Consider the following 12144-nt stretch of genomic DNA (forward strand, 5'->3'; position numbering starts at 1 on the left):
AGAAATTATACGTAAGCCTTTTTTTCATTTTTTTTATTTTTTATTTTTTGGTGGTGGTGGTGGTGGTTCCACACAGGGTTTCTCTGTGTAGCCTTGGCTGTCCTGGACTCGCTTTGTAGATCGGGCTGGCCTTGAACTCACAGCCATCCACCTGCCTTTGCCTCCCTGGTGCTGGGATTAAAGGCGTGAGACACCACACCCGGCCTATTTGAACCCCTTAGGCTGAAGAATCTTTGCTGGTGGATTTGTATATGCCTTAAGTCATGCTTTCTAGTCTGCCTTACTACTTATTACCTTTGGACCTACGTGGATGTAGCCTTACACATGGGCTTTGTTTTCTTGAACCCTCAAATATAATTGTGATCCTAAGATTTTGTTCCTGTCTCCTTTTTCCTTGGTTCTTTATGCTAGCCTTCACTTGTGACAGCTATTATGGAGCAACTAGCCTCCTTGCATTTACCACCTCTGGTCTCAGTCCATATAAAATCACTTCCCGTGAGAAAGATGCAGAGATCTTCTTTACTGCTTGTCTTTTCCACTGGGCAGAACCTCTGTGCTATCTGACTAGAGCAGGTAGCAGGAAACATGAACAGGAATTCTTGCATGTGATGGAGCTCTTTCACTTCATAACTCTGTAACTAAACGAGCTTATCAAACTTAAAGTATCCATAACTCCAGAGCCTAGAGTCCTGGACATTAGAGCTACTCTGGAACTTCTGGGTGCTTTGCCAGATGGAGGGACAGAAATGTCTCTTTAGAGTCTTTTCATTCCTGCTAGGATGGTTTTAGTCCCACACTTTTTGGTTATTTTGACTGGAAAAAGAGTTAATGTTCCAGAATAGGTCTCTGTGAACTAGGGCTGATAGTAACTGGTACTTGGCAAGAATTATATCTTTACTAGCATGCTAATAACTCAGTCTCCTCATTTCTGGACTTCTTTTCTTTTTAGATGAAATCTAACTCTGTCCCCCAGGCTGATCTTGAACTCACCATCTTCATGCTTCTGCGTACTAAACACAGGGATTGCAGGCATGTACTGGCACATGCAGCCTTTCCCCCCTTTAGGACAAGGTCTCATTATATAGGCCAAGCTGGCCTTGAGTTCACTATGTAGTCTGGTGTTTGCGTTGCTGAGACAGGCTCTCCTGAATCTGGAACTGGCCTTTAACTCCTTGGCCTCCTGACTCTACCTGCCAAGTGCTGAGTTATGGTCACTTCTGGTCTTGGATCTGTTTATTTAACAAGTTTTTATATTCTAAAATATTATAATCACCTGGATGGAATGAAAATATTATTAAGAGAGACATTTTTCTGTCCTGTTATTTAGCTATCAAACTGTTCAAACAATTGTTTCTCCCCAAACTTGAAAAAAAGTTTTTTTACCAGGAATCTTATGCTGGAAGAAGGAAAAGGAAAAGCCTGGTGTTAGCCAGAGGAGCAACTTGCCCTTAGGAAAATATTTCATGCAGATTTGATGACTTATCAAACTGTCTTGAGGAAAAACTGGATTTGAGACAATGATGGGTCAATAATGGAGTATGTGTATGTGATCATGCCTTAACTATGACAGTTCAGTTGTGCACACTTCTTGCCCTCCAACAGATAGAGGAGGAGATCACTGGACTGCATTGGTTGTTTTTTCCGATGTGGCCACCTGCCTAGATGTGACACCATTCACAGTGGGCTGGGTTCTCTTGTGTATATAATCAAGAAAATGTCTCACAGGCTTGTCCACAGTCCAATTTGCTATGGGGATGTTGTCAACTGAAGGTCCCTCTTCTAAAATGACTAAATTGTATTAAGTTGACAGAAAACTAACTAGGACAACATATCTATCTAAATTACTATAATTAAAATGTTGATTTGTTGGTTATCTCCTCAGGAAATAGGGGTTTTCTACAGTTACAAAGTATTATAAAATTTACTTTTATGCGTTTAATACTAATCTATTATCATGCAAAATAGAAATTTTAGAATAAAGTATGATTATACCACACCTTTTTAGTAATGTAATCCTTAGTATATATATTTTGAAATGTATGTATATGCTCATATGTGGTTTTTCTTTTTTAATGATAGGCAAAGCTATGAAATTGGGAAGATGGATAAGGATTCTGTTGAACCAGAAATGCTGGTAAGGATCATTAAATATTGAAGTAGGTTGAAGAAATATAGTTTATTTATAAATACATTAATTTATTACACATGCATAAAACAAACTACATACAGCAGGGAAAGCCATGTGCCAATCATAAGAATCATGAGTTCTATAGATGTTACATTCATAGTGGTTTGGTTATTTGTATTTGTCCAGCTTGAAATAAACATCTTTCCTGTGTTGTTGGGTCTAAAGGAAATATAATTTAGCTATTATAAAGTTATGACAAATGACCCCTTATTGGTGAATAGATTATCTATTGGGTATATTATTTAACATTTTAGTGCATTAATTTTCATAAAATGTATATAGCAATATGATATACCCCATAAATTCATAATCTACTTGTGACTTAACATATTATATATATATATATATATATAAACACATATATGTTATATATCATTTTAGACAGTGCTTTACTTTGTAAATTATAGCTTTTATTATTACATAGCTTAAAGTTTAATATTTCCATTAAACAACCAAGATAGGACATTCTTGGTATATTAGTTACTTTTCTAATGTGGGAAGCAACTTACTAAAGAGTTTATTTTGGCTCACAGTTTCAGGGGAAGAGCCTGTAATGGCAGAGGTGAGGTGTGGCGGCAAGTGGCCAAAAACTGAGAGATCACATCTTCAGTCATAAGCAAAGAGCAGAGAGGATGAGAGGATAGGGCACACAAGTTGGAAGTGAGGCAAGGCTATCAACTCTCAAAGCTTTCCTCCAATGATATACTTCCTTCAGCAATGTTCAACCTCTAAAAGATTTCATAACCTTCCAGAAAAGCACCCTCAACTGGGAGTCAAGTGTTCAAATGCTGTTTATTGAAAAAAAATTTCATACAATATACAGTATACAATACATATAATATACAATATAATATAATATAATATACAATGCAATACACATACAATATATCTGATCATGTCTTTTTGTCCTTCAACTCCTTCCAGATCCTCCCTCAAACTTCACGTCCTCTTTCTCTTTCTTTAAGAAACAAATTGGCATACAAAAATTGAACTGTAATTTCACAAACACATACACATACAAAAAAATAACAAAGAGAAAGAACATGCACACATGCACACACACACACACACACACACACACACACACACACACACACACTCTAAAACCCATAAAAACATAATGTACAAGCAAAAGACTAGTACATGATATGCACAAACTAAGTGATAAGAGACAAAAATTTTGTGAACGTATCATTGAGTTAATTTCATATTAGCTATCTACTGCTGGCCATGGAATCTAACATGAAGTGTGCTTAATATCCCCAGTGAGGCTCCATTGATAAAACTGATTTTTCTTTGCACATGGTTAGCTTCTTGGTTAGGGTAAGAGCCCATTTCAGTACTGACACTGCCTGGCTTGAACTTGTAAAAGCACTGTGCATGGTGCCACAATCTCCATGAGTTCATATGTGCATCAGCCTTACTGTATCTGGAAGACACTGTTTCCTTGGAATCATATATTTCCTCTGGCTCTTACAGTCTCTCTGTTTCCTCTTTCTCATAGCTTCCTGATCCCTGAGGGGAGTGTTTTGATGAAGACATCTAATGTATTTATTTATTTATTTATTTATTTATTTATTTATTTTTCTTCTTCTTTTCTTAATGTTTACCTTTTAATTTAATTTAATTTTTTACATATATATATATTTATATTATTACACATATATACAATAGATTACCTATAGCAAGAAGAACCATGGCACAATCAGGAATTTTATACATATTATTTTCTTAGTGTTTTGGCTATTTGTATTTGACAGCCTTGAAGAAGACATCTTTCCTATCTTGGTGCACCTAAATTTCTGAATGTAAATCAATCTCCATCACATCTTGTCATTATCAACTTAGAACACTTATCTAAGCCTAAAAACATCTTAAACTCTAAACAATTAAGCTTCATTGTAAAACTAAGCTACCTGGTCTTCAACTTCCTCAGAGACTTAAGAAGGAGTAAGTTTGATTATCTGAGTATGCCGGGAATGCAGGTTAGCTTTCCAAATGGAAAGATGACAGAGACAGTTTTCTACCTGGATAGTCACCCAAAACTCTCTATAATGTTGGAGCATCTTCTTCAGCCTTTTGGCCCAATATATCTGACAGACATATTTGTCAGGCAGGAACTATTGAGGACTTGCTTACCCTGTCTTGGTAGAGTTTGGCTGTCTACTGTGCCTGCATCCGAGCTTGCCCCCCCCCTTTTTTTAAAGGCAGAATTCTGTCTGTGATAGAAATGAGGACCTTTTGTCAGAATAAGTCAATTATAATACAAAGTTTACTCCCAGTGCTTTGAAAGTGCTATAGCAAGCTGTTTAGGAGAAATAAGTTATACAAATTAAATGTTAGTAGATTAAATCATGGTCATGTCATTTGCTAGTCTACTTTTATCACAAGAATATACATCTTCGGTGCAGCAGATAGATACGACTCTATAGAAAGATAAGGTCTTCAAAAAACCCCAGAGACATGCAGAATATGGCATTTAAAAATGTTTTTATTACTTTAAAGATTCAGTGACAATGAGACAGGTTAACTCCTGGCAACACTCAGCCTACCTCAAAGAGGATGATGAGCATCAAAGAACCTCCTTATGGAGATGGCTTCAAAGACATCTCAGTTAGAACTGAGTGTTCCAAAGTCTCTCACTCACTGCACATTGTCCAATTGTGGGTTTCTGTGTTAGCTGGCATCTACTGAAAAGGAAGTTTCTCTGATAATGGCTGAGCAAGGCACTGATCTGTGTGTATACCAGAATGCCATTATTAGTTATTTTATTGCTACCTTCCTTTAGCACAACAATAGTATTTTGTTTTTCCCTAGGTCCGTGGCCTATCTAGTTTCAAGTTCTTGGCTGCCAAGCAATGTCAAGTCTGAGTTACCTCTTGTGAAGTGGGCCTTTAAATCCAATCAAATAGTGGTTGGTTACTCAAACAATGTTTGTGCCATTATTTCACCAGCATATCTTGCAGGCAGGTCACCACTGTAGACTGAAGAGTTTGTAGCTGGGTTGGTATAACCTTTCCCCTCTGGTAGCATGCAGGGTAACTTCTAGCACCATGAATACCAGTCATTAGGGTGAAGGCTCTAGGTAAGCTCCTGCTTGACCTCTCCATGTTCAATGGGTTGTATAGGTGTTGCTTTTTAGCAATAGCGCATTATCATCAGTTTGTGGAGAATAGCCTTGACAATAAGCCTGGATTGTTTGAGGATTTCTATGGAGTTCTTTGGCCAACAATGCAACTAGAGGTAACCCATTTTTGGCATAGGGGATATTTCTTTAGGCCACTGCACTTGGGTATGGAAGTTAACTGATTTAATTTTAGTATTTAATGAACTGTGATTATATAAAAACAACCAATATGATTACCACATGCCATATCATAGTGTAATTTTGAGTATTTAGGCCTGGTTTTTTCCATTAGGATACGAAATGTAACAATCTATCTATAAAGCAATTCTCCTTTCATCTTACCTACTACAACCACTATTGTATTATTTGACTCTACGAATTTAACTAGTCTAGGTAATGTGCACAAACACAACCAAATGTCATTTGAGTCTTTGTGAATGGCCTATTTCATTTAACATAACTGTCTTCATAGTTCATTCTGTGTTATAGTATGTATCAAAATTTCTTTCCTTTTAAAGAATATATCATTGCAATCACTTCTACTATTTTTGTTATTTTTTTACTTTTACTATTCTTAAAACATAAAAGTAATGGCCTCATTTTGTGTTTTACATTTTTTAATATACCACTTTGTCAAAATTCACAGAGCCATGTTTTGAGGTTTTTGAACATACACGCGCGCGCGCGCGCGCACACACACACACACACACACACACACACACACACACACACACTATACCTGAAATAAATTAAAAATATATTTAAAAAACAATAGTGCCAATGAAATAATTGGGGTAAATAAGTGATATCTTAAGTACATAGAAAGACACATAGAAATGTGACAGGGTACACTAGTGGAGTTAAAAGTTTTAGTAGGAGATCGGCCTTGTAGGTGGGATTTACAAACTGAAAAGAAGAGGGTTCCAGACAAGAAATTTGGATGAGAGGATATCCAATGAGGAAAGTTGAATGGAAGATAGTACCCATGTGATTGAAGTGGAATATTCCTATTAAAAAGTTTGGTGGGATAGTTCTGAAATAATTTTTTGTTTATCCTTGGAACAACTATGGATTTGTATTATGATAATAAATTCCATAAGTCTGAAGTGTGCAGTTTGATGAATATTTTTAAGGTCTTGTAACCACAATATAGGTCAAGGTACAGAAACTTCCCGCACTCTAAAAAGTTTCTTTGTCTCTGGGCCAATTAATACACACTTCTCCCAAGAGGAAAACCCCAATATCTTGACTTTTACTGTAGATTATCTTGACTTATTCTTGAATGTTGTATAAACGGAATTATCCAATATGTATTAGTTGATGTCTGGCTCATATTTTTAAAACATAAATTCTGAGATTTATATATTCTTCTGTCAAATGAATATTTCAGCTATATGAAATAGCTACAATATTTTGTAGAGATTCCATATTTGCTCCATAAAATTTCTCTATGGGAACTTATAAACTTTTATTTATTTATTTATTTGGAACTTATAAACTCTCACAGAGTTGTTTCAGAGTAATTATGCTATTACTTATGCTATTACTTTATACACATCTTATTTGATCCATCTTAGTGTTTGAATTTAAAAACTAAGAAAAATGATAACCCAAGTATTTTTCATATCAATCTGAAGGGGCTAATATGCTTAACATTTTTAAAAAGGTTAATAGGTCATTTTTGCTTTATTCTACTATCCTTATACTTAATGGGAGACATGTGTATTGAAATAGAGCCTCTTATTTTTAACATTTATTAATATTTTGTTTAATATTCATACGTGTACATTATGTGTTTGGATTCAGTCCATTCCCTCTCCTCCAATTCTTCCCATGAATATGTAAGTAAACACATTTACATTGACTACAAATACTCCCTGTATCAATGTTGTCCTGGCTGGAGATATTGACTTGATTAACTGATATTTCATTCATTTTAAAATGCTGCTGAGTTGAGTTTTAAATTAGAGATGATAAAGTACTCTATTAGTAAGATGCCATTAAGAAAATAAATTGTGTTAAGCTGGGCACAGTGGCATTTGCACCCAAGATGATTCTGAGGAATTCTAGGCCAGCAGGAACTATAGTATGAGACCTTGTCTCCGAACACTAAACCAAAACAAAACAAAATAATATAAACAAAACCCCCAAAGAAACAAAACAAAACCATCATTTCTTAGATAATGTTTGGTATAAACTAGCACAATGAGACATTTTTTGAGACCATGTTGTTGTATAAGGACAGTGCTATTAGAAAAGATAACTCCTGGTTGAGATGATGCCATCATTGTGCAAATGCTAGTCATCTGTGTGTTGGAGTTTATCCCTTAGCTAGAAGCTGTTCTCTGGTGTTTATTATAGGCTAAAGTGCTGCGGTTACTAGCTACCATTTATTTGGATTGTGATGATGAAGAATATTATAATAAGGCCCTCGTTGCTATATTCCTAGCAAATAAGGTATGAGACTTTTAAATATTAACTTAAAAATTCAAAGTTTTATTTCTTAGTTTGAAATCCAGCTTAGACAGTTGCTTTAGTATGCCTTAAAAGAATACAATAGGTTGTTGAACTCTGTAGTACATAAAGGTAAAATAAATATTTCTGTGACCTGAATGTTTGTGTCCCCCTATAATTTTTATGTTGAAATCTTAACCTTCAAGGTGACAGTATTATGTTGGGACTTTTCGAACGATTAAATGAAAGTGAGTTTCCCTCAAATGTCATTAGCTTTAGTGACCCTTCTACTATGAATACATGTTGTAAGATGGTATGTTCAGTCTCTATAAGCCCCTAGGCCCCTGACAGCTTGGTCTTCATGAGGGTCCCCTAGCAAGCAGAGTAGGGGCAGTCTCTGATATGGACTCTGTTGCCTGCTATTGGATTCCTTTATCCTATTGGTGGGCTGCTTCATCTGGCCTCAATTGAATGTGATTTGATGGGCCCTGATGTGATTTGATGGGCTGGGGCCAGTTGGCATGGGGGGATCCTCTTTTCTGAAGGGCAGGTTTGGGGGCATGAGGGAAGAGGGTTAGAGTGTGGGACCAGGAGGAGAGGAGGGAACGGGCTGCAATCAGGATGTAAAATGAATGAACACATTATTTTTGAAGCTGTGGGAAATCACATAATGCAATCATTTGAAGTCCCAAGTTAAACAGCTTCAAAGGAGACAGAGTGTGGAAAGATACAGTACTAGAAATTTAAACACAATAATAAATCTAAGTTAAAGTTGACTTTTAGTTTATTCTCTGTGTTTGTGTCATATACATCAGTGTTTGTTTTCTTTAATTTTCATTCTTAAGTTATTATGTAGTGACTAGCTGTAAGTATTTACAAAGTATGGATCCAGTAACTACAGTGTTTCTGTAGAAGCTAATTGTCCTTGTAGAAGAAAGAATTCTTTTCTGTGGACCTACGCTGCACATTTTTAAATAGCTTCCACTCTCTACATTCTTTTAAGGTTAGCCAGTTGTACAGATGACAAAAGTAGAACCAGGCAAGAATTCACAGTTGTCTTAGGGATAGCTAACAATAACTTGGGCATAGCACTTAGGCAATATTGTTATTAATGGTAGATATAAAAGCTATATCATATAGAAATGATAATACATTTTATGTTCTTTCTAACATTGTTTAAAAAGCGTGCTTATTATAACATGTACAAACTAAGCAGAAATTTGGGAACACACACATATATCCATATAACAACAGTTGATGAGAAAAGAAGTGATGAATTTGAAAGAGAGCAAGGAGGTGTATATAGGAGGCTTTAGAGGAGGAAAGGGAAGGAGAAACGTTATAGAAAATACATCTGAACAGAACACCAACGGCCCAGGCATTAATGTCAACAATTAATAAATGGGACCTCATGAGGCTGAGAAGCTTCTGTAAGGCAGGAGACACTGTCAAGAGAACAAAACGACAGCCTACAGACTGGGAAAAGATCTTCACCAACCCTACATCTGACAAAGGACTAATATCCAAAATATATAAAGAACTCAAGAAATTAAACACCACCAAACCAAATAACCCAATTGAGAAATGGGGCATGGAACTAAACAGAGAATTCTCAACAGAGGAATATCAAATGGCCGAGAAACACTTAAAGAAATGCTCAACCTCCTTAGTCATCAGGGAAATGCAAATCAAAACAACTCTGAGATTCCATCTTACACTCATCAGAATGGCTAAGATCAAAAACTCAAATGACAGCACATGCTGGCGAGGATGTGGGGAGAGAGGAACACTCCTGCATTGCTGGTGGGAGTGCAAACTAGTACAACCACTTTGGAAATCTATCTGGTGCTATCTCAGAAAACTGGGAATAGGGCTTCCTCAAGACCCAACTATTCCACTCCTTGGAATATACCCAGAAGATGCTCCAGCACACAACAAGAAAATTTGCTCAACCATGTTCATAGCAGCCTTATTCATAATAGCCAGAACATGGAAACAGCCTAAGTGTCCCTCAATAGAAGAATGGATAAAGAAACTGTGGTACATATACACTATGGAATACTATTCAGCTATTAAGAACAAGGAATTCCCGAAATTTATGGATAAACGGATTGAACTAGAAATGATCATAATGAGTGAGTTAACCCAGAAGCAGAAAGACTCAAATGGTATATATTCACTTATATCTGCATATTAGCCCAAGGGGCATGTACCACGAAAGCCTTCACTTACCAGGAAACTGGGACAGAGGGGAGAACATCCTTTTGGGAGTCTAGATGAGAGAAGCATGGGAGAATGGCAAAGTAGAAGGAGGGTCCTAGAAACCTACAAGTAGAACATTATGATAGCCAGATTTGGGCCCAGGGGTCCCACTCAAACTAAGGCACCAGCCAAGGACAATACAGGCGGTAAACTTTAAACCCCTACCCAGATCTAGCCAATGGACAGGACATTCTCCACAGTTGAGTGGAGAATGGGATATTACTTTCTCACATACTCTGGTGCCTCACATTTGACCATGTCCCCTGGATGGGGAGACCTGGTGGCACTCAGAGGAAGGACAGCAGGTTACCAAGAAGAGACTTGATACCCTATGAGCATATACAAGGGGAGATAATCCCCCTTAGGAACAGTCATAGGTGAGGGGAATAAGGGGAAAATGGGAGGGAGGGAAGAATGGGAGGATACAAGGGATGGGATAACCATTGAGAGATGTAACAAGAATAAATTAATAAAAAAAATAGGAAAAAAAAGAAAAAAAGAAAAAAATACATCTAGCTGTGTTTAAAGTTTTCCTTAGATTATGGTGTGAGATTTTCCATTTAAATATTTACATTGCCATTAAATGTTTGCCAGTCTATGGAAATGTTTTGCACGCTATTTTCCTTGTATTATTTTATTGAGATTGAATAAAATATCAGAAAATTTCCTTGGGGATAGAACAGATGTTATTATATGATTTATATGGTGTTTTATAATTTTGATTTTCTTTGATTCTGAGTCATCATGAAAAGGTTGAACAAAACAGGCAATTACTTGAAAATTGTCTTTTACATTCCAGAGTTATAATATCATTGTGATTTCTTTGTTTAAAATAGGAACATTTAGATCCAGCTGGGCTTTTCTTAAAGATGAGAATCCTCGTGAAAGGCAAAGCATGTAATGGAGAGCTCCTTGAAGGTATCATTTCTCTGTGTAAAGAGCATACAGTTTTGAAATAACAGCACAAAGTAATTTTGTAATTTACTAACAATAGGTATAATTTGGTGGTAGTTTAGAAGGAAAGTGATCAATAGAAAAGGAATTATCAACTAGTAAGGAAGAGACAAGAAAGAATAGGAGCAAAATTAAAAAGTGCTTTTAAAATAAAATGGAATCAAAGCAATCAGTTTCCTTTTAGTTTAGCAGAGAATTACAGCTGCTCAACCTTTATGAAATTTTCTACGACCATGAACAAAGAACTCTTGTTTTGGAGGGGTAGTGGGGAAAGGATGGCTGTTTTATTGAGGGACTTAGAGATGGGCATGGGGGTAGAGGAAGTACTAAGGAGAACAATTAGATCTGTGTTCTCAGGCTGAGATATTCCTGGCCTCTTCCACAGTGGCCAAAAGAGAAAAACTACCCATTGAATGAGACTGTATAATGATACCCTTTTAAATAATTACTTGTATAAACATTGTTATTTGTTTTTCAATTATTATTAAGGGTGAAGAATATACCAAGAAATAAATATACTGATATATAGCTAGCTGTGTGTGTTTTGGCAAATGCTCTATTTTTTTTTCAGTTTATCTTCTAAAGAGATGTAATAATAATAACAACAATAATGTTGCCTACCTTATGTTGTTTGGAGAATGTTATGAGAAAGTGTATGTAAAACATTTATCACATATATCCCATATAGCTTACGCTGTCCTTGAGTTCAGTAAGCAGCTGAAGATGGACTCAGACTCCTGCTCCTCTTGCTTCTAGTACCCAAATTCTGATCCACCATGCCTGGATATTTTAGTCATCTTTAAGAACTGAGTTGTTTGTACTATATAAATTGTGTGTTAGTGTAATTATTGGTATATGTATAATAAACATTTTTAATAATTAGGATAGTAATCAAATTTGGCAGTGGCCCTAAGTTTTGTGCTAATTTAATATTGGCGAATCTTTCTGTGAGCTCTAGAAATGTAATCACTCAAAAGATCTAAGATGCTCACATGCAGAGAGGATTCTATAGCATCTCTGCATACACAGGCTGAAAACTTCAGAACCAGGATGACAGCTCTACTTTTCTTGCATTAGTAAGCTAAGGAAGTTAGCCTACTAAAGGAATAGACTTGCTCAGACTTAACACTATAGATGAAAATAAAATATATTATTGAAA

The 12144-nt window shown here is 36.1% G+C and overlaps 1 protein-coding gene across 1 annotated transcript in view; it reads left to right on the forward strand.

Moving 5' to 3' along the window:
- TEX11 (testis expressed 11) overlaps positions 1-12144 on the forward strand; it is a 219150-nt gene that overhangs the window by 75443 nt on the left and 131563 nt on the right. Inside the window, exons 10-12 of the mRNA XM_084789325.1 lie at positions 2080-2134; positions 7677-7772; positions 10868-10949. Of these exons, the coding sequence (XP_084645451.1) occupies positions 2080-2134; positions 7677-7772; positions 10868-10949 (233 nt within the window). The remainder of the gene's footprint in view (positions 1-2079; positions 2135-7676; positions 7773-10867; positions 10950-12144) is intronic.

Source organism: Acomys minous (genome assembly GCF_964271855.1).
Source record: "Acomys minous genome assembly, chromosome: 7".
NCBI classification, from domain to species: Eukaryota; Metazoa; Chordata; class Mammalia; order Rodentia; family Muridae; genus Acomys; species Acomys minous.